Source organism: Grammomys surdaster, unplaced genomic scaffold (assembly GCF_004785775.1).
Source record: "Grammomys surdaster isolate TR1022 unplaced genomic scaffold, NIH_TR_1.0 126176, whole genome shotgun sequence".
NCBI classification, from domain to species: Eukaryota; Metazoa; Chordata; class Mammalia; order Rodentia; family Muridae; genus Grammomys; species Grammomys surdaster.
The window spans coordinates 30,717-53,639 of NW_021620983.1; the positions used below are offsets into that span (position 1 = coordinate 30,717).

Consider the following 22,923-nt stretch of genomic DNA (forward strand, 5'->3'; position numbering starts at 1 on the left):
AGAGAGAGAGAGAGAGAGAGAGAGAGAGAGAGAGAGAGAGAGAGAGAGAGAGAGAGTTAAATTGTCAGAAGCCATTAGCTTTTAGCCCCAAAACAGTAAGAGTTAAATTGCCAGAAGCCATCAGCTTCTGCCTTCCAGAACAGTTAAAAGAGTGTTAAAGGCCAGAGATCATCAGCCATTGGCCTTCTTTCCATCTCAGTACCTGACTGTAGGGGGGTGGGTACCCAGCAAAGACTTTCTTTTCCTCTTCTTCTTCTTCTTGAGGTAAAATCTTCCTGGTCTTAACTTGTGAGCTCTAGTGATCTTTCCCATCCTCCTGCCTCCATATTTCCAATAACTATGACAGAAAAGTGTCAATGTGCCTGGATTAAAAGGGATTTTCTTGGTGTTTCTGCAGGATGGTCAATTCTTAAGCTTTAGGAATGTAAAAAAAAAAACTATTAGTATTACTGTATAAGAAAAGGCCAAATATCAAATAGATTTGTAGGTCCAACCTCCTAGAACAAAAGCAAAAACAACAAAAACAGTAGTTTTTAGAAGAGGGAATGATTTTTAAGACACTTTATTTTTAATGTTTTCTGTGCCAAAGATGAAAAGGCAACTTAAATCAGGCCCATAAATTTGATCAGTTATAAGGGTTTCATTTTTGTTCATTAGCACTTCACATAAACCCATACTTGTCAGTTTCCTTCTCAACCCTGCATCACTGTAAAATGGAACAGAATCAAAACAGATGATCCCCAGAGCAGCTGGTCTACTATAATTTGTATCGTAGGAGGGTCCAATAAAAGTGACCTCCCTCAAGTTTGCTGGCTTAGCGCTTTCCTATGTAAAAGAAAAAAAGAACCACTTGCATAATAAAGTGTCATTTTCCATTCATTAAAACAGTATTTCTTGTATTAATACATTTCTAGTTTAATTTAGCAAAGTGCATTTTCCTGCCAAAATATTCTTTAAGGAAAGATTATGAGTTTGGAAAATGAAAAATGAAGTTAAGACACATCACAGGAGTATGCAGAAATGTTAAGACATTATGTTTTTAGTTTAAACAAGATCTTATATTGGATAAAAATAATCATATAGTGATTCCTATACTTTTTATTTGTTGTAGTTATAAATGAAAATTGTAAACTAATAAAAATTTAGCATTGATGAAATAAAAGATAATCAGTTTATTTACTGGAAAAAGTTTTGCAGTACAGTATGGTCAGCTGGTAAGATTAACCAAGATAATAATTATTAGTATCTAGTTATTTCCTTAGCAATGGGGTGCCTTTCACAAATATTGAGTGCACAGAAACAAGCATATGATATAAGGATTCTCCTTTGAGAGATTAATTTGGGATTATCTACAAAAAGGTAAAAAGAACAGCAAACAATAAATTTATAAAAACTTTCTGCACTTAAATGCATGTGTCTTTGATGTCTCTGACATTTGGATTTCAAAAATAATTAGCAAGAAAGGCATTTCTTAAATTAGTCTTTCAGTCATGTTTTCATGGTATTATTATTAGATAGAAACACTTCACATCATTTACACCCCAAAGGGATAATAATAAAGGTAAGAATAACTGAATCATTACAAGAACAATCATGTAGTGTAGAAATTAGGTTAGATCACATACAACACAAATTTTAACATGGGAAAAAAGCACAACATTAGAATCACATCTTCATATATGCATAGCCATGCAAATAAAGACACTGTATATATTACAAAAAATCATAAAGTATTTTCAAAAATTGTTTAATTGACTCTAACAGTCAAACCATTGAGCTTAACCTGTGGCAATACCATTAAAAAGTATTTCATCTGATATGACACATAGTCATAGCTATGAACCCAATGATTCCTTCTGTTTTTCCCTTACAAGATAAAGAGTTGTCAACACAGCAGTATCATTTCCCTTAACTTCATAGTTCTCTGATAAAGACTTTTTTGGAGAGGCAGGTGAATCTCTGTGAATTTGAGGCCAGCCTGGTCTACAGAACAGGGCTATGCAGAGAAACTCTGTCTAAAAAATTAATAAATAAATAAAATGTAAAAAAATATTTTTTGAAGAAAAAAAAGCATACATCCACACTAAGAAGCATCAAATTTACTTCTCAATGGTCTCACTAGAGAGGTATATTGAGCAGAGACTGATTATATACAGAAGTTAAAATAAAAATAAATTCTCAGCAAATGTAGAGCCATCAAACTTTAATCTCATAAATTATCTGAATCAGCAGGTCATTTAAGCTTCAGTTCAAATGTGGCAGATTATTAAATAACTCCATCTGGGAGATGAAAAAATAAACTTGAGAGATAAAGCCATGCACTTCAGTATAGAAAGGAGACTCAGTGCATGTAACAGCCTCCTTCATTCCTAATGGTGATATCACACAACAAGTAAGATTTCTATATAGAGTCAATGTTATGGGTATGGGAAAGCTTATATGATGTGAAATATTTCATGCAAACATCTTATACTCTTGCTTTACACTAATGGAGGTTAATTGCTTGCCCCTCATAAACAGATTGTCATTTCTGAAAAATCCCTAATCTAAGAAAAATTTTAATTTTAACACCAATTATCTCATTAATTTATGTCTTGAGCAATAAAAGAAATATCTTATTTGAAATCTTTTAGATATCAAAATAAAAAACAGGCTGCAAGATATTAGGGACTCTGGTGGTTAAAACAACATTTAAAGATAAATTTATTTAAAAAAAAACTCATGTTGGGTTATTACAGAAAATGGATATGATAACTCAGGAGCTAGGACACTGATTTTGAAGTAAGTACTTTTCAACCTTGGCACTGGCCATACTGACTAACATGACTTCAGTTCAGTAGCTTTCTGCTTTATTTGAAAAGTTGTAAATTTTACAGTCTTAATGCAAAATTAATCACTCTGATTTATTAAAAACAAAAGTTTTGAACATTGTGTGTTTTACAAATTTCATTATATGTACAATATTAATTCATTTGTGACATCTTTGGATTGAATGAACAGGATTTTATTCAGGGAAATATCAGTGTTTGTTTTATTGTTTGTTTTGTAGTGCAGTGGGTGTTATCCTCTCACACAGAGTTCAGCAAACACCCCATGGCTAAGTTATTCCCTACTCCTGCCCACTGATTTCTTTGTAAGAAAGATTAAATCTTTTGTCTGACTTATACAATAAAACTTGACATTTATCACAGTAGAAAATATATTTGATTTATTCATATAATTATTTGTAACCTGTGTTTGGTTATTAGAGAGGATTTTATTTGATATAGTTTATGAGGGAACATCCACATTCTTGGCTAGTTTTATAGACCAATTGTTCATGCTTACCTAATAGAGAAGGGCTTATCGGTATAAGAACATGTTCTACAGCATAGATAAAGCAAATGTTAAAGACAGAAGATCTTTGTGAGTAAATAAAATTTAAAAAGTATTTGTCTCATCTAAGAGATTGCATACATTCTATTTATGAAGTTTTCTTGGGTATATTTGCTTTCTAGACTCTGACACTGAAGCTTCTTTAAATGAAGTTGCTACACTTCAGATAACTTTAAAGAAATCCTTTTAAAAATAATAAATATCTTAGAAAATTAAGATTGTTATCCTAGTTTAAAAGTAAAAATATTCCATGACCAATCAGTAAAAATTCAATATATTTTAAATTTTAAAACAAAAGAATCATAGACTTGTGGACTCCTAGGATTATATATTATTGTAAATTGTCTATGCTTATAAGACTACCAGTATTATTCCAGCTTTTGAAAACAAATCTTTATAACTATCCAATGATTAATTTTCCACTTTAAAATATCTCTTTCCTACAGGTACTATTAACCTTTCTCATTTAGTCTTATGGGCTCTGTAGCTACTCTCTGTCATTTGTTAAGTTCTTTTTGTTGGATTTCATTATTGTACCTCCTCTCCTTTAGGCAAATATAAAGTATAATTTCCAAATAAGTCTTTTCTTCATTCCTTTATAGATTTCTATTCTCTAGAAGTTTTCAAAATTCATTTTTTCTCCTCCTCCTTCTTTTAAATCCAGAATTAGATATGCAAAAGGTTTATACATCCAAAGTTTTGTTCATGCTCCTAAGCACTTAGGCCAAAAGCAATTTATTGATTCTTTTTATTTTACTACTATGTTTTAATGAAAACCCTTAGTGAGAAGGCATTTCTGCATACTAATTCATCTATTCAGCTTTGTAATTGTGCTTACATTAAAAAAAATAGTGGGAACCAATAAGATGGCTCAGCATGTAAAGATGTTTGCCACTAGGCCTGATAATCTAAATTCAATCCCTGGGATCCATACAGTTGTGGGAGAGAACCAACTTCTATAGGTTTTCCTCTGACTTTCCCACACATGCTGTGGACAGTGTGTGTGTGTATGTGTGTGTGCATGCACACGCACTACAATGTAATGAAATTTTATAGTAGTAGTTGTACATGAATGCGCGCACACACACACACACACACATGCATGCACTACAATGTAATGAAATTTTATAATAGTAGTTGGTTACTTTGATAACTGATCTTAAACATCACCTTCCACCTTTGTTCAAACTGTCTACAACAATTAGCATTTGTAGAATTTCTATACTTTATATTTTAATATCAAATACACCTTCAATTCTTTTATTGAGATTCACATGTTTTTTTTTAATTTTACCAATTTTCACTTTTTACATTCTGATATTATCTTTATAGGTACTCATTTCTATCAGCACTCTACATTTATTCACTGAAAGGGTCTGTAAATAAATAAATATAAATACAGCTCAGTTTAAACTGCACTAAATGATGTTATTACATAAATACATGATAGTCTCTTACTACTTAGCAATTACTACCTACTTTTGTGCTGAAAATGAGAAATTTGTTTCAAAATTGTTGTATCTTCTTATTAAAGTTCTGTTAAAATTAATATTTTAGAGAATTAATATTTCAAAACAAAAATTTCCACTATATTCAAACAAACAACTAAAATAAAAATAGTTTATAACAGAAAGTTATAAATTTCATATTGGAAAAAGTGAACTCTATTCACAAACACAATGCAGCTATGTCAACAGTGGTTACACAGAGAAGATGTCCAGTGTTGAGTTCCCAGCCCAAAGATACAACTTGTTCTGAGGTATTTATTTCCTCAGGTACAAAATTAACTTAGTAATTCTGACATTTCTTGGGTTTTGAATCATGCTTAGCAAAGGGGAAAAAGAAAAGAAAGAATGAAGAAGTTGTCTTTAATTGAACTCTCACAAAAATCTGTACTGTTTCCCTAATATTGGCACCAGGTAGACTTAACACCAATAAATGAGGAAAATGTATAGGAACAACCAAGCAATACAGATGGGACAACTATGTGGGGATTCTGACTGATGAGAAGTTCCATAGAGTCTATTATTAATCCGATAAACAACACAAAATCTTTGGGTTGCTTTGGTAACTATGACTGGTACTCAACAGAAACATAACAAACAAAAAACATTTCTGCAATGTGCTTTGTGGCTGACAGATGACCTTAGGTGAACCACTCCATAAACATGCCACATCTTCCCCTCCACAAGCTGGGTAGCTCTCAAATCGCCATTGTTGGTGTCCTACAACACTACTCATTTTTTGTTTTGCTTACAGTGAGGACTAGTTCTGTTTTGAAGAGAAGTTAAAGATACTGTTACATGAAAAAATAAAACCTTTATGGTTTTATGTAAGTTAAGGCTACCTGACAAAGACAAGGAGTCAGGGTTAGGCGCAATTATGTGGGCAGCACTTGAGAACTGAGGAATCCAAGTTAGACCTTACAGCTCAATTAGCTGTTGTTCTTGTTTTCTAAATAATGCAAAAACTAAATTTTTCTATGAAATTCTATTGCCTTAAATAAAGTCATAAAATTACCTAGCAGAATCTGTAAATTAAGTAGGAACATGTCTTATCTCAATATAATATGACTGTAGGCACCTGAGTGTTTGTTAAAAGTAGACAATGAGCTAAGGTTAGCTATCTATTTTTTTTTTTTTTTTGGCAAGGAAGATTCATTGTGGAAAAAGAAAACAAACAGCAAAACATACACTTTCTGCATAAATTAACTGCCAAGGCTACCTTATAGTTATATATGTATATATATTTGTATTTATTATGATCCCTTTTAGTGGGAAACCCATAGTAAGACCCTAAATTTGGAAAAGTTTAAAAAAATTGTGGTCATTAAATAAGCACACCATTTCTTCCTTCAAGTAATTTGACCTTCTTTAATACGACCACACACACACACACACACACACACACACACACACATACACACACACACACACACACACACACACACACACACACACACACAGGAGCAGCACCAATATATCTATCTACTCAACTGCAATTTTAAAAAATTAAAGATACCTTCAAAACTTGATTAGGTCAATGAATCATAGCTTTGCCTCTTTCTTAGATTTACTTAAATGTTTAGTGAAGAACTCTAGTTAAAAAAAACCTGACAATTAATGAGCTACTGATTAGAAAATAACTGCATAAAGAATATTCATGTAGCAGCAAAATAGTTATTGTTAACATTCTGATGCACCTCATTTGTAATTTTCTGCAAGAAAAAGGACCAGAATCTGGCCAGTTTCAGATTTTAAACTAAATTAAAACTTTAAATAATTGAGTAAACTATGACTCTTTAAAAATAAATGAATTCTGCTTACAGAAATTATCTTTATAAACATAAACCATACAGCAAATAAAATATAAAATAAGTATCAATGAAAAATATTAAAATCAACATCTATAGCTGACTTTGAAGTATAGGGAAAGATGATTTTACAGCATATCTATTTTACATTGTCTTGGATCTCTTTTATGCTATGAAGGTGAAGCCAGCTATCTGAAATATGTGTTTCATTTCAGTTTCAAGTGAATTGTTGCCATTTGATTGCAGGTCATCTGTGATTCAGAGAAACCATAAATTGATCACACGAGAGTTTATGCATCATTTTATTCTTCTGAACTCTCCTCTTCAAAAATGGTGGACTGGAATCCACATGTACATGTAACATCCATGAAGAAAACACCTGCTAGATCTTAGGTAGTGCCCTCACTGTGGCTAAAAAACCTTCAGTCCAGATATCCATCCTTGAGAGATGAAAACTAGGGGTAAGGAGGCTTGGAGAGACAATGGAGAGGTGCACACTGTGAGCTGGAATGTGGCTGCTCCTTACTGAGGGCAATGTCCCGACTGAAAATGAGAGAGAAGGCAGTTAGTAAAAACAAACTAGTAAACAACTAAGTACACTGACAGAAAAATTATTGTCCTATACATTTTAAACACATGAACAGAAATTTTGTGAAGAAAATAGTTTAAAACCAAAGCATGCCCCCTCCCCCACCAAATGCACATTTTAAGAGCAAAGCATGGGGGCAGGGGTAAGAAAGTAAAAAGAAACTTTGAGAACAGATACATGAACTTGTCCCCCAAGTCAAGTATTCAGATTTTACAATCTCCAGCTCCTAGATCTCTGGGTTGGCAGTAAGATGTCATTAGATCAGTCCTTATCAAACTTTATACTGGGTACAAGTCACCCAAAGATCTTGGTAAAGGAGACTTTGAGTTAACAGGGTCAGGAAAGGACTTGCATTTGTGATGTGCTCATTATGGTGAGCTATACTTCAAATGTTGCTAGCCAATGGACCAAGACATCAGAGTTTAGAAGAGTCAGCAAAGTTTATTCTAAGGCGTTCTCCACATTGGCTTGATGGTGTGAAAAAAATTAACTGATAATTTTTATGACATTTTGCATTCGCTAAAGTGAATGATGTGGTTTTCTAACCAATGGGCCACATCTGAGAGCCTCCAATTGTAATGAATCTGGTCTCAGATCATTCAATGTCTTGATGAATAACTGACAAATAAAGTGGTAAAATTAGATTTTCTAGAGTAAAATTATAAGACATATTTGGGTTAACATGTTTTAAAATTTGACTAGTAAAAGGGAAAGAGCCATGAGAATATTTTTTAAATTGGAAGACATGGCCTATTTCCCCAAATATTGTGATTTTTAGTATCATATAATTCATTTCTATAGGGAGTATTTGATATAACTATTATATATATATACATATATAAAATATTCATTTAAATATTTTAAGGAAATGTTATGAATGTGTTAATTAAAATTTGTATTAAACACTTTTAAAGATTTGGTAATGAAATTGTCAATCAGATATATCTGTTGAGCATTAGTATGTAATCATAATTATGTAAATATTTAGTTAGACATTACATCCTTCCCTAGTTCTTTGTACCACTATAAATTTAGTTTAAAAGGAAACTGCTGTTTTATATTGATGAGGATGATCAATGGTAAGGATTATCTTTCCTATTTTTTTTTCTTTTTGGTGATGCTTGGAATGAAACCAAGACTTCATACAGTTTGGGTAAACCCAAACCATATGGTTAAAATGTAACAAATACAAAATGGTGGAACAAGGAACAAGAAGATAGTGTATGATTTAACTAATTAATAATAAAAGAAAAAACAATTTTGGGTTAGATTATCCTTGACCTTCTCAGTAGTCAATGATAAAGAAAATAAGTTAACAATAATTTAGAAATACATTCATTCCTCAGACCTTGTGGTTTCTTTCTGTAAATTGTTGTAAGCTAAAAATACGTTCTTTTTTTTCTTTCTTCCTTTTTATTGGATATTTTATTTACATTTCAGATGTTATCCCCTTATCCCATTCCCCCTCTCTGCCCAGGAACCCCCTATCACATTCCCCCCTCCTCCTGCTTCCATGAGGATATGCCCCCACCTCCCACTCCCACTTCCCCACCCTCCAATTCCCCCACACTGGGTGTCCAGCCTTCATGGGACCAAGGATCTCCTCTCCCACCTATGCCTGACAAGGCTATCCCCCCTATATATACAGCTGGAGCCATGGGTCCCTCCCTATGTGCTCTTCTTTCTATGGAATTAAACATAAAATGCAGCACAAGTTATAATAAGCAGTAAGTATTATGGTAGTTATGTTATGCAAGAAGGACCTTGTATGATCCAGTATTCTTCTTCCTAGAACGCTTTTGCATGGCTAGCTAAGGAATATGGCAATAGCCTGAGCAAGGGTTATAGTTCAGTTGGCTCAACATCTTGATGTGCCATTCATGATGATATAAAATTATTTTCATTATTTCAAATTTCTTATAAAGTGAAAGATATTTTTAACCATAGTATTAGTATTTTAAGTTTCCATAAAATGCAGTAATGTCATGTGTATTTTATGTCTATATACTAACTTATAAGAAACATATTCTTGACTGACAGGTTAATGACTTATTTTTAAAATAAACATTTGATACATTATTTCTTAGAAATTTACATAAATTTAGTTTCAAGTTTGATTGCTAAATATCTTTAGATGACTTATTATTCAGCCTTTACCATAAATAAGTTAACTTTAAACTGAACGATCATGGAACAGTGAGCTTAATACTTCATTACTGAGGTTTTCAGGTATTAAGTTGGACATATCTTCAGGAAGTTTGGTATATCTTCAAAAAGTTTATTTTTTTTTGTCTTCTTCTTGGTAAGCACAACTTAGTAGATATACAGATGTGATAAATATTAAACATTTTTATATATTTAAATATTATGTCCAAGGCTTCAGCATAATTTCCCATTGCATCATTACATATAAAAATTTAAATAACTTAGAATCAGCCTGCAAAAGTCCAAAATTTTTGAATTATATTTATTGAAACATGACATACTGTGTGTGCTCTTACCTTATATTTCAATATTACTTTGTGGTGTTTTCCATGTTCATGTCTTGTATATTACTTATATAGATTGTGAATGATACTCCAAATAAAAACCTTAATTAATGCCAAAAAATGAAGTATAAAAATGTATATATACGGTATATATAGTATATAAAAGTATATATATGGTGGCATACACCTACAATTAAAGCTATTTGGATAGCTGGGGAAGAAGGATCACTTGAAGCCCCAGAGTTCAAGGTATTCATGACAAGCCTAAACAACATAGGAAGACTATGTTTCAAAAAACAAAGCCATATGTGGAAAAGGTCTACATTTTCAGTGTAAGAACACTATTTATTAAGAAATCATATACTTTAAAAATTATGTGAGTAGATTACATATGTACAACCCTGAATTTGATCTGCAGTACTAAAAAAAAGTTACAAAAATGACATAAATATATACATATAAATGGGAGGGAAGTAAACTTTTTTTTTTCAAAATGAGAAACTCAGAGAACACCTGATCTGAAATCACTCAGCGTTCCTAGAAATTTTTCTCATGTTTCACTGAGTATCCACTTTTCAATGGAAAGAAACTGAGTCAGCATAACTTAAATATGCTTTCTTTTACCAACTGTAGGTACAATGTCTGGTTCCTTATCTGAGATGCAGCCATGCTCTACAGTGGTCAAGCCATAGGTGTTAGGTCACTTGGCTCAATTGTATTAAAAAAGTATGTGGCATCTGACATTTGTTTTGTCTGCCTACACCTAGACTTCCTCCTTTAGACAAGTATAATAGTTGCTTAGCCTATAGGGGAATCACAATGACTAACACATGTGAAGAACTTACCCTTGCCTGGTACCCAGTATGAGTTCTAACGTTGGTTGTATACTGCCTTTCTTGCCCAGAAGGAGTAAGAGGGAAGTGCAGAATTGATTCAAATCCTCTTACAGCAGAAACCATTCAGAACCTAAGCAACACTGAAGAGGAGACTTTCCAAACCTCTATGTATTAATAATTTCTTTGTGTGAACCATAACAAGGAAGAAAAGTCTGCTATGGACATGCTATGTCTACTTGGATAGAAACTAGGGTGTCTGTAATTCTCTAAATTGCTTTATCTTTCACCAAATCACCCCACCATGGAGACGGGAAGCACCTAAATTTAGTAATCTTAGAAGAGAAGGAAAACATCTGCATTACCGCCTTATGGAAATTCTTAAAGCAGTAGTATTACAACTCTGCCCAAGAAAACTAGATTTGTCACAAAATAAACAAGATTTTGGTCAGGGATGGCAGTGTACAAAGTGTTAGTGCTAACAGCAAACACGGCAAACATGTCAGGCCCTTCATCACTGAAGTCCTCCAATGTCTGTTTTCCTCCTTACCTTAGTAAAAAAAAACAAAAAAACAAAAACCCAAAAACATAGCCAACACGAGCAGCTTTCCAAGATTACACATGTAGGAGTGTAAGAGGTCGAATTACAAGCTAGACGTCTGACTCCAAAGCTCATTTACTCACACATGTAGTCAGCATTCATGGAGCATCTGTACTGCATTGACACTACCCTAGTGCTCCAAATGAGGGAGGCCACTTTGTGGAATGCAGACTACAGGTTTCCAGGTCCCCAAATTGTACTGTACTGTACTATACTATACTATACTATAGAATCCCTCTCAGATTAACGTGAGCATTCATACTAAATATTCAGTTACTTACATAATTGAAGTCATCTAGAACTGGTTACTGCTGTAAATGCCATAATACATTAGTAAAGAACATTTCTGAGGGGCTGGGGAGATGGTTCAGTAATTGTATATGTTATTTTTGCAGAGGACCTGGGTTCAATTCTCATCACCCACACGGTACTTTACAACCATCTCTAACTCTACTTCCAGGAGATCCAATGCCCTCTTCTGACCTCCTCAAGTACCAAGCATACATGTGGTGTACATACATATATACAAGCAAAATATTCACACAAAAAAATAAAGTCAATAAATCTAAGAGAGAGAGAGAGAGAAAGAGAGAGAGAGAGAGAGAGAGAGAGAGAGAGAGAGAGAGAGAGAGAAAATAGTTCTGAGCTAAATATTCTCTTACTTGAAGTGCTATTGATCAGCTTTCTAAGAGACATTAATTAGAAGACACTGTCTAGTGACTATTTAATAATGTACTTTGGGGGCTGGGAATGCAGCTCAGTAGTAGACCCCTTGACCTAACATATGAGAGAGCACAGGTTCAGTCTACAACACTAGGGGCAGTGCTCTACTTACTTAGGCAATAGACCACATAATACACTAGCTTTGGATGTATTGCTTCTGTATTGGTGATTATCCAGCAGAGGCATGATCACATATATTCTGCAACTAACAGCTACTCATCTAAGACACACACAGACACACACACATGGAGCTATTTTTGAGCTGGTCCTTGCATGATATAAGCCCTCCTCTGGTAGGAGAACAAAAGATACATTAAGGTATATTAATAAGTAGACTCTAAAGATCATATCCAGACTCCAGAAGCTTGGTTCCAAGAGAACCAAGTGAGGATGAAAGACACTATGGAGATGAAGAGGTTCTGATGGGATGATTCTAGGCTGTGGGTAGTTACTCAGGATGGAGGGAACTAGTAATTGTTTTGGAGAGCTTAAAAATCAAATATGAATTGTCAGCAAACTCTCCAGTTCAGTGCCTAGGGACTCTAGGAAGTTTTAAACGTGCCTTTAAAACACTTCATTTCAGATAAAGGGAAAATAATCACTGCAAATATTCTTTTGGGAATTCAGATTTGAGGTTTTCTCCCCCATTTCCCTCCTTTCCTCTTTTTCTTTTATAGATTTTGGAGACAGAGTGATTCTGTATTAAAAGCTGGCCTTGAACTCACTATATAACTCATTCTGATCTCAAACTCAACCTCTTACCACAGCCTCCAAAGTGCTGGGATTACAGGTATGCACTATCACAAATGGCTTTCTAGACCTTTTCAATTCAGCTTTAACAATGGAATAGAGTAAACAGAAAATGGAAACCATTAAAACTGTCCTAGGATGGACATTAGGTAAGTTTCATATATTTCCCTGTTTGTTTACCTGAGAAATATATTTGAAGGACAAAAAGATAAAACAAAAGTAGCTCAAATAGCTTAACAATTACATGTTTAAGATTGGAGGCAATGAAACACTGGAATAGCTCAAGTATTTGCTCACAAAGGGGAAACGAAGCAGCCTCTATTCTATCAGCTAGTGGTTAATGACATAGCACTAACTCCTGTGCATGCTCATAAGGAATATGAACAAGGGTGAAGTCATGTAGCCAATTCATGAAAAACATGCAATAACATATAAGGATGCATAGGTAGTTATGGTCTTGGGGAGGGGAGCTAACATGCAGCTGGTGGGAAAAGAAAGGACCTGTGAATTTACCTGACAGTTGGGTAGTCTTGCCTCCCAGTTAGTTGTGAGCACTGTGGCGGTACGGAGGCAGCAGGCTGCTGACAATCTACAAGAAACTAATAAATTAGACATGTATACAAAGAGATGACATAAAGGTGTTAGCAACAGTAACTAAATCAGCTGCCGGAGATTTAGTGAGGAATGGAGCATTCACTTGGAAACATCTAGATTAAGTGGGTTTTTTTTTCTTTTTTTTGGTGTGTTTTTTTCCTTAACCAATAGAAAAGACTGAATTTTTAATTAATATAATATTAGAAAAAACTAATGATATAAAATTAGTAGCAAGAGTTTAAAAGTATATTATGTCCTACGGCCATTCATATTTGGTGTTTTGATTCCTCTAAAATCAGAACCTATTAATATTAAAAATTTTAACTTCTGAACTTGAACATAATGCTGATTACTTAATTAGCAAATAGATATGCTGTTCTAAAATGAAATATACTCAGCTAATAATATTTTATTGTCAGGGCATATACTAATATTGTTAAACTCACAGATATTTTGAGAAAGCCAAACAATATTTTATTAATAAGATATTAAACAAGAAAATTATATTTACAGTTTTCTGAAAATTGATTGTATGTGTTGGAAATAATTGTTAGCAGAAATCTTAAATGGTTCATTATATAATAAAATTTTAATAAACAGGACTGATGAAGGAAATCAACCTTATTAACGGTGCTCACTTTGTTTTATTACTTTAAAAACACATACTATAATTCACATTAGATTAAGTAAATTTTATAACTTGTCATTATGTTAATCAACAGTTCCAAGAAACTAGGTATATAAACCATCAAAAATCAGTCTGCTTTCTGGCATCGAGTTCACAATATTAGAAACATGCAAGAGGCTATTTGGAAATGCATACATAATATTTTTCCAAAAATTCTTTAAAAAAGGTAAAAATGAGAGTTGACTTGAAAATTACTCTTGAAGCATTTCCTTTGGTGAACAGTTTAGATATGTAAAAATATAAAGCCAAGTCATCTCAAATTCTGGATTTACAGGCTTGAGCTAAGATTCTATTGACAAATTTAGAAAGCTACTGAATTTTAATTGAGCCACCAGATATGCAATTTTTAAGTTAACCAGGTCCATGCTGACCTTCTTTAAGTAAGTACAGTGGAAGGAAAAAAGGCCTAGATATGTACCCTGAAATCTTTATGCTTATCAGCAAGGGATAATAAAACATTTCTAAAGCAGAGTTAGCCTTTGTTGAATAGCAATCCTTAGAATCAATTGGAGTATCAAAATTATTATTTTTCAAAGCTTCTGTATGCCAGAAATAATTTCTTTGCCAATGCAATCATGGCTTATCATGCATTGAAAATACCCCTTCTAATAATATTTAGGAAGCAGATGATCAAGACCACAATGTATTTCCTTAATAAGCTGTCTGATTTGGTAGCTCTTTACATTTATAGTGAACATTATGTTCTCTTTCCTTTATAAAGATTTATTTATTTTTATTTTATGTGTATGAGTATTTGCCTACATGTACATATAGTATATGTATCATGTGCATGCCTGACACCCACAGAGCTCAAAAGAGGGTGTCAGATCCCCCTGGAACTACAGTTATAGGCAGTTGTGTACTATGTAAGTAGAAGTGATTTAAGTCCTCTCCAAGAGCAATAAATTAAGAAACCACTGAGCCATCTCTCCAGTCCTATATTCTCTTTTAAAAAGAAATCACTTTGTTGGGCATGGTGGTGTATGTCTAATCCCAGCACTTGGGAGGCAGAATAAGGCAGATCTTTTGACTTCAAGGCCATCCTGTTCTACATAGTGAGTTCCAAGTCAGCCAAAGCTGTATAATGAGACTCTATCTAAAATAATAATAAGTAAATTAAAAATATAGAAATCAACTCTGGTTATTGGTAATATTTTACACTTATAAGTATTTAACTAAGTGCTATTCTTAAGAGGAACAAAAGAAGAATCCAAATGTACAAAACATAATTTATTGATGTGAATAAAACTTTAAAAGCTACATTGCTCTGACTCCATTGTCTCTAAAATCTCTCTTCTTGGGTCCACACATCTCTAGTTATGCCCACTTTAAGCCAAACTGAACCACAATATTTTAACATACACTCAGCAAGGTAAAAGCAGGTGTTCTGGGAGATAGAAAAGGTCTCTCTCAGGCTTCAGTTCCTGATCTTCCATCTCTGACTAAGATCTTCTAGGTCAGACAGACTCTTAAGGAAACTGTAGCTGAATCTCATTATTTTTAAAGCATGAAAGACAACAATTATGTGGCTTACAGAGCTACCACAGTTGATACTGTCATTTACTAATCAAGATAGTCTCAATTATTCAATAATCAAATTACTAACGTTATGTTGGAGACAAAAACAAAGATAACATATCTGCTTGATTGAGAAAGACAAACATATCCAATGAGCACTTAACACTAACATGCCATGAAGATGGTGATGATGAGGAAGAAGCGACTGCATCTGAAACTCATTTATTGCTTACCATGTGTTGGGCACTGTATTCTCTGGCTACTCTTAAAGTTCTATCAGTTACCTCCAGAAAGTATCAGGATTATATAATGAAGGAATATCAGTATACAGATGAGACACTGATTTGAAGAGAATCAAATACATCAAGAGCACAGAACAAGATATAGCATCCAAGAACAGTGATAATGTTTTGTGTTGTTGGTTTAGTTAGTTAGTTTGGTTGGTTGGTTGGTTGGTTGGTTGGTTGGTTTTGGAGGCTGGAAACAATAGATGTCCCTGGAAGAAAAGAAGTCTTGCTCTACAGCTTTCTTTCAGGTTTCTACTATCTTTACCCTTTTTGATGTAGTTTAGAAAATTCATCAATTTCCTAAAGACCAATGCCTTAGGGAGTTCAGAAACTGAGTGATAGCTGCTTAAGATAGGTGAGAGTACTCTGAACATTAGGTTTTGGCTCTTCCCTGATTTCACAAGACACTAGGGGTATCATTTAGGATTATATGAGTACAATCTGAGCTGTGACATATACAGCCTACCGGGATGAGGCTCTAGAAGAGGTTTCCTTGATTACCACATACTCTGTGAAAAGAACAGTGGCACACAAGTCTTGTATAGCGTGGCTTGTTAGAGCATATTTTCAGGGTGGAGGATCTAATCCAGCCCTGGCTCTTAGTGGAAATATATCTTCCATACATATCCCCTTCTCTCAGCACCATAAGTTACAACCAGTACTGTGGCAGGAGCTCTGTCATTGGATAGAGAAGAGGTAGGCAGAGCTAGGAGTGGAGAGGAAGAAGGAAGGAGGAGAGAGAAAGGAGAAGGGACAGAAGGAGAAGCAAGATGTCAGGAGATGTTACCCTCATGTCTCTAGCAGTTATTCATATCAAGGTTAGATAATTTGGGTTAACAATTCTAATTGTACAGGCATCTAGTGTATTGAATATTTGCTGATATATAAATCTATTTGGTTAATATTAAACATTAGAAGTCTTATTTCTACCAGGTACTGGGAATTGTTATACCTACCGCGTGGAGGTGACGGAGTTGGCCCTTGAACCATGCTTAGAGCCATGGACTCCATGGAGCTGACCAGCAGAGGCAATAGCCATGCCAACATCTCTTGGGTTCCCAGCCGGCGCTCCTAACCAGCCAGTGCCTCCATTAGTGCAGGAACTAAGAGCTAAGAGCGGGAACATGGTGGTCAGGCCGGCAGCCAGCCGGACCTACTGTTTTTTTCTAATGCCTCCCGCAACACAGTACTGCTCAAGTTTCCATGATAACTACCTGGACCTCTGAGTTTCCTTAATACCAAATAATCCAAACTCTTCCTATGAGACATGGTGGCAACTTCTCTCACTCTTTTATCACGTACCTCCCTCACCCAAGGGGACATAGTCCAGGGACATCTTACTAACCTTGAGGTGTGTGAAAATGAAATAATATGTAGTCTGGTATGATTCTAGAAGAGTAGCACAGAAGACCTGTCTCTCATCGAAATCATCAAAATTCTATGAAAATAAAATCTGTATGACATTTAAAGGAAACCACATTCCACTGCTATTTTATGCCAATCTTTCTTTGTGTATAGGTGGTGCTAACAAGTCATGTTTCTTCTATCCTGTGTTTATGGATATATGTTTAAATGCCAATAAAATATTGGCATACTTATCATACACATATAAGCTATTATTAATATATGATTATAATTCCAATGAAATAGTTTATATAATTTATTTGTGTTTTGGGAATTAACCTAGGGACTTTTGCATGCTAAGCACTCATTGTACCACTGAGTTACAACTCTGACTCCTACTTTTTAATATTATATGTTTATCCCTAATGCACTTAGTTTTTTTCTACTTAATTCATCTTTTGGATTCTACTCATTTAATATATAAGCCTCTCTCCTATTTTTATGTATCAATTCAAAAATATGGCAATTTTACTTCGATATCTTCATTTTATTGGCAACAATAAAGCTATTTCATAAATTTTGATGGATGATTTTCAACTTTTTCAACCAGTTATGAATGTAAAATTGTATAACTAATTCTCTATTTTCTTTAAAAAAATTTAAACAGCTGGTTGTTTGTCAAGATTTAGACATAGCACCTACCCTGGTTTTATGCATGAAAAAGAAGCTTAGTCTAACAGAAGGCATTCTTAATGAACTGGCTTTTAGCTGTCACCACTGTATACTGAGCAGATGAACCCATCCATTTCCTGAAATTTGTCAAAGATCAAGCTTGAATTTGAAGCTCAAGTTTAGAAAAATTTTTCTTTCTTCTGTATAAGAATTTTATTGTCACATTCTCTGACACATCCTATTGCTTTCATATTCTCTTTCTTCCCAGGCACCTCTTCATTTATGTTGCATGGCTTCTTAGTATCTTTCCTTCAGCAATAAAATTAAAAAGAAAAAGATAAGTATCCTTCCCTTCACTTCTCTTCTCATTCCTTTCAAGACAGAAACTTGTTCTGTGGCCCAACTGGCCTCAAACTCATAATCTAATGGTGCCAGCTCTGAGTGCTAGGATTATACGTATTACTCTAATAGATCTGGCTTCTCTTTTCATGTTTTGAAAATAGCAACTCATATTCTCAAAAAACAGGCATGAGAAAAAATAGGCAAGAGAAATGGAAATTCATGATTCAAAGAGTATACATGCCTTTTGGTAAGACACATGGTTATTATCTTTGTTAAGTTACTATACTATTTTTAATATTTTAATAAAAAACTAATAAATACATCTGAACACTTTCTATCATAGAATGACATTGTTGCAACTTTCAAGTAGATATAACTTGGATCAAAAATAATATGAACTTTCAGTGAATCGTCAGTATTCAATAACAGGTGACTAAACTATAGTATAAAAACAAGAGTATTATCTATGATATCTATTTAATAAAAGTTGATAGATTCTTGGATTATTTTGATATTCCACAGTCAATATCAAAGCATGGAGACAACTTCTTTTATGTTCTTATAGAAAGGAAAACAGAGCCTTTGATATGTGTTCTAAAGTGTCCCTGTTTCTTTTTTCTGCAAACCTAGACCTGATTTTGATTGACAGAAAAGAAAGAAACAGAATAGAAGAGAAAAACAAGAAAGATGAAACATAATGGTGTCTTATAACGTTTAGAAAGTGCTCTATAGACATGAACTAAACACCTTTCATACAAGGATCTCTGATCCTTATAAAAAGTCAATAAAATAGATTTTCTTTCTTTCTTTCTTTCTTTCTTTCTTTCTTTCTTTCTTTCTTTCTTTCTTTCTTTCAACTTTTGAAACACGGTCCCATATTGGTCTTAAGCTGGTATCTTCCTGCCTTTGTCTCCCAAGTAATATGATTACAAGTATGCACACTCAGATTTAATTTTATTTAGAATACAGAAATGAGGCTTGGAAACTAAGAGAAGCCTATGCCTGATCATTTTCTACATGACTTTTATAGAGAGCAAAAGGTTGTTTTAGTGCTTAGAGAACTGAGAACTGAAAATCAAAGAGTTAAGTGATTTTCTTAGGGCTTGTGGTAGATTGAATATGCTTAGCCCAGGAAGTGGCACTATTAAGAGGTATGGTCTTGTTGGAGGAAGTGTGTCACTGTGAGAGTGGGCTTGGAGACCCTCCTCCTAGCTGCCTGGAAACAGTCTGTTCCTGACTTCCTTTGTATGAAGATGTAGAACTCTCAGCTTCTCTAGCACTATGCCTGCCTGAACATTGCTGTGCTTCCTGCCATGATGATAATGGACTGAACCTCAGAACATTCAAGCCAGTCCCAATTAAAAGTTGCTCTTTATAAGAACTGCCTTGGTTATGGTGTCTCTTCACAGCAATAGAAACTCTAACTAAGATAGGACCTTTTAGCATTTCTATTGCTATAATAAATGACCATGACCAAAGGCAATCCAGGGAGGAAAGGGTTTATTTCTTCATTCAACTTGTAATCCATCAGGAGCCAATGCAGTAGCCATGCAGGAGTGGTTTGCTTATTCAGTCTGCTTTGTTATACACCCCCAGGACTACCTACCCATGCATCATACCCCATGAAATGGGCCGTCCCATATAAATCACTAAGACAATGTCACAAAGATTTGCCTTTAGGCCAATCTGTTGGGAGCATTTTCTCAATTATGATTTGTCTTTATAAATGACTCTAATCTGTGTCAAATTATAAAATCTGGGCCCAAGTAAGTAACAGAGTTAAGAGCTTAAGCCCAAATTACTGACTGTCTTCCCATGTTCTTTTAGTATAATGCCCCATGGAGCCTGACAGGGCCTGAATTGTATCCTCCCAAAGTTAAATTCTCAACCCAGTACCTCTGAATAGGGTTGTATTTGGAGATGAGACTTTCAGAGAGATAATTAAGTTAAAATGATGCTATGAAGTTTGGTCCTACTCCTATCTGATGCATACCCTTGTGCTGAGAAGAGATCAGAGACACAAAAATCAGAGGAATGACCAAACAAGGATGCAATAAGAATGTGGCTACCTGAAAGCCAAGGATTTCTCCTATAGGTGCCTTGACCTTGAATTTAAATTTTTAATGTGGGAAAACAGATAAACAAAGAAACAAGTAAAATTTGTTGTTTAAGTTGTTTGGTCTCTGGTATTTTGTAACCACAGTCCAAGGCAACGAAAATGTTTTCTAAAGTAGATGCAATGGTAACACCAAATTTCTACCAAGAGTACATCAGTCCAATAAAATCCATAGCAGCCAAGTACTCTCACATTTCTTTACCTTTAAAGTTATTTAAGGATAGAAGTAAATAAACATACTTTAAGTCAAGAAAACTCAAAGCCCAACAATATATATAAAGGGACATAACAAATTATAAATGAAAATCCACACTTGTATTTTAGCACCTTTTAGCAATATATTTCTTATATATATTATGTTTTATATATACATGTGTGTATATATGTATGTGTATTAGAAGCAAAATCTGATGACAGAATATAAAATCTGGGTAATTACATTATTAGAAAAATATAAACTTCTATACACTGTGTGTGAAGATTAAAAAAAGAATCATTACAACTACTACTTACAAACACGGGAGTTTGCAGTTTGTGGATAATAACACAAAAGCATTCTCCATGTAATCAGTACAGACACACTCAGGTCCTCAGGTAAGGTAATGTAAGACCTACCATGATAGATGATGAGCATTCCACAAGGTATTCCCTGCCTCTACTCAGTAAAACTTCTGTCACCATTTCCTGGCATTCTTTATGCCGGGAGTTTCCTGTCCTGGAAAGGATAGAGACAGGGCACAAAGTAGGATTCTAGTGTAGCTTTAAAGTCTGAGGGTCTCCAGACATTCTAGTTCTCTAACTATACTGAAGTGTTGATGATAATTTCTAAAAGTCCTAAAATTGTTCTTGCTCTTTCTGAGGGTAAAAAGCTGCTGGCTTAGGTGATTGACACCTGTAGTCTAACAACAAGAGATTAAGTAATGTGACCTTTGTTCTATTTCAGTGGGAACTGCACGGCTCTAACTTTTATTACTAAGTTGTAAAAAGTTTCCTGTGAAAGCTATCTAAGAAAAGGGGAAAGTGGCAAGATCCTAAGTGGGGCAAGGGAAAAGTTCTTTTCTTGCTTCTCCTCTTTGTCTAAGAAGAGATCTGTCCAAAAATGTTCTCCTCAGCTCAGTTCTGACTCTTCTCTCTTGTCCTCAGCACATATACATCTTTCAGAATACATGATCACATGTTAAAAAGTTCATCACACATTCACAATAAAATAAAATCATAAATTGAAATAGAAGTTTATGACAGAGAATGTTTACATGCATATCCATTAGGAGTAATTATCTGGCTAAACATCTATCACCTGTCAGAGCTCCACAGGTTCATTGAAAGTTAAAAACCATAACTAAGATATTAGTGAAGGTTTGTATAGATAAACCCAGTCAATATTTTATCTTCTGTCCTAGCACCTATAATAAATCATTAGTTCCCTTTTTATGACCTTTGATTAATTGTTTTACAATCTCTTGGAATGTGCTCTAAGTAGTAGAAAGTCTGGTTAATATCTAAGAGACAATTAACTGGTGACACATGGGAGACTGGCAGCGTCCTCATTGCAGTTTTGACTAGTAGAAAAGGATCTAATAACAGCCCCACTATAAAAGAACTTAATAACCACTGTTATAATTTTAGGAATTCTTATAGGATTATCATTAAGAATCGAAAAGTCATCTATTTGTCTATATAGCATCACTACAAGACTGTACATCTTTGTAGATCTGTAGAGATCTGTTCAAAAGGAGTGGGCTAATACCTAGTGATTGTTATATATGTTTAACAGGAAAAGCATATTAATAGCAGGAATCTTTCCTAAAATGATTTTCTCTTGGGCCTTGACTGTTGGAGCTTCATCTTAGATATAATCTAAAGCAAAGTCATTTCAAGAAGATCACCTGCTAGTTGTTAGTTTGTCCTATGATGACTCCTGACATCTTTCTACTGCCTTCTCTGTCTTATGCTGTTCAACTCTCCTTTTCAGCCTGGTATTCAAAGTCTATCAGAAAGAACTAAGCATTTTTTTGTGGCTTGGGGGAAAAAGTCTCATAAGCTTATACATTTAAATCCTTGGTCCTTAATTTGTAGTGCTGTTTAGGAAGTTTTAGGAAGTATATTGTTGTGGGAAGGCTTTGAGACTTCATAGCTTCATGAAACTTCCTGTTGGCTCTCTCTGCTTCCTGTGTTCTACTGCAATGTTGTCAAGCAAACTTCCTAACCCAGCCACCTGCTGCCATGCCTTTCTTATCATTATAGACTCTCCCTTTGGAATTCTAAACCAAAATAAACTCTTCTATACATTTTTTTGGTCATTGGATTGTATCATAGCAACATAAAAGTAACTAATATAGTATGGATTTATCTCTGGTATGTCTAGTTCTCAAAAACGTTAAGCTGGACTCTACTACAGAGCCACACACTTAAAAAGACATTGTGTTTGGCTTCCTGCTTTGTGGACCAGTGACTAAGTGACAAAAGAAATCATTTTAATCCTCACTTGATAAGTGCAGAAATTAAACAATAGTCTTGCAGGATTTCCATGAAAATCAGGTGAGAGAATTGTGAAAGCATGCAGCCCAGAGCCCACTGATTAGACAACAGGACAAAGGAAAGTAAGGTCTGGTTATGACTGATTTTTTTTACTTCAAGAAATAAGTAAAGGGACTAACTGTAAGTAAGAAAAAAGTAAGAACGTTCAAAA

At 34.3% G+C, this 22,923-nt stretch overlaps 1 protein-coding gene across 6 annotated transcripts in view; it reads right to left on the reverse strand.

Annotated features, from left to right (window-relative positions):
- Positions 1-6,318: 6,318 nt before the first annotated feature.
- The window catches only part of Bicd1 (BICD cargo adaptor 1), a 123,026-nt gene continuing 106,421 nt past the window's right edge, over positions 6,319-22,923 (reverse strand). For 4 of the 6 annotated variants that reach the window (XR_003710049.1, XM_028757551.1, XM_028757549.1 and 1 more), the window contains 2 exons: positions 13,187-13,262; positions 6,319-7,231 (listed from right to left, as the gene is read on the reverse strand). Coding sequence is in view for 5 of the 6 variants with exons in the window: in XM_028757549.1 (XP_028613382.1) it covers positions 7,144-7,231; positions 13,187-13,262 (164 nt within the window). In the remaining variant the exon portion in view is untranslated. Of the gene's footprint in view, positions 7,232-13,186; positions 13,273-22,923 lie in introns of all 6 variants that reach the window. The other 2 variants (XM_028757550.1, XM_028757552.1) reach the window with 2 other exon arrangements.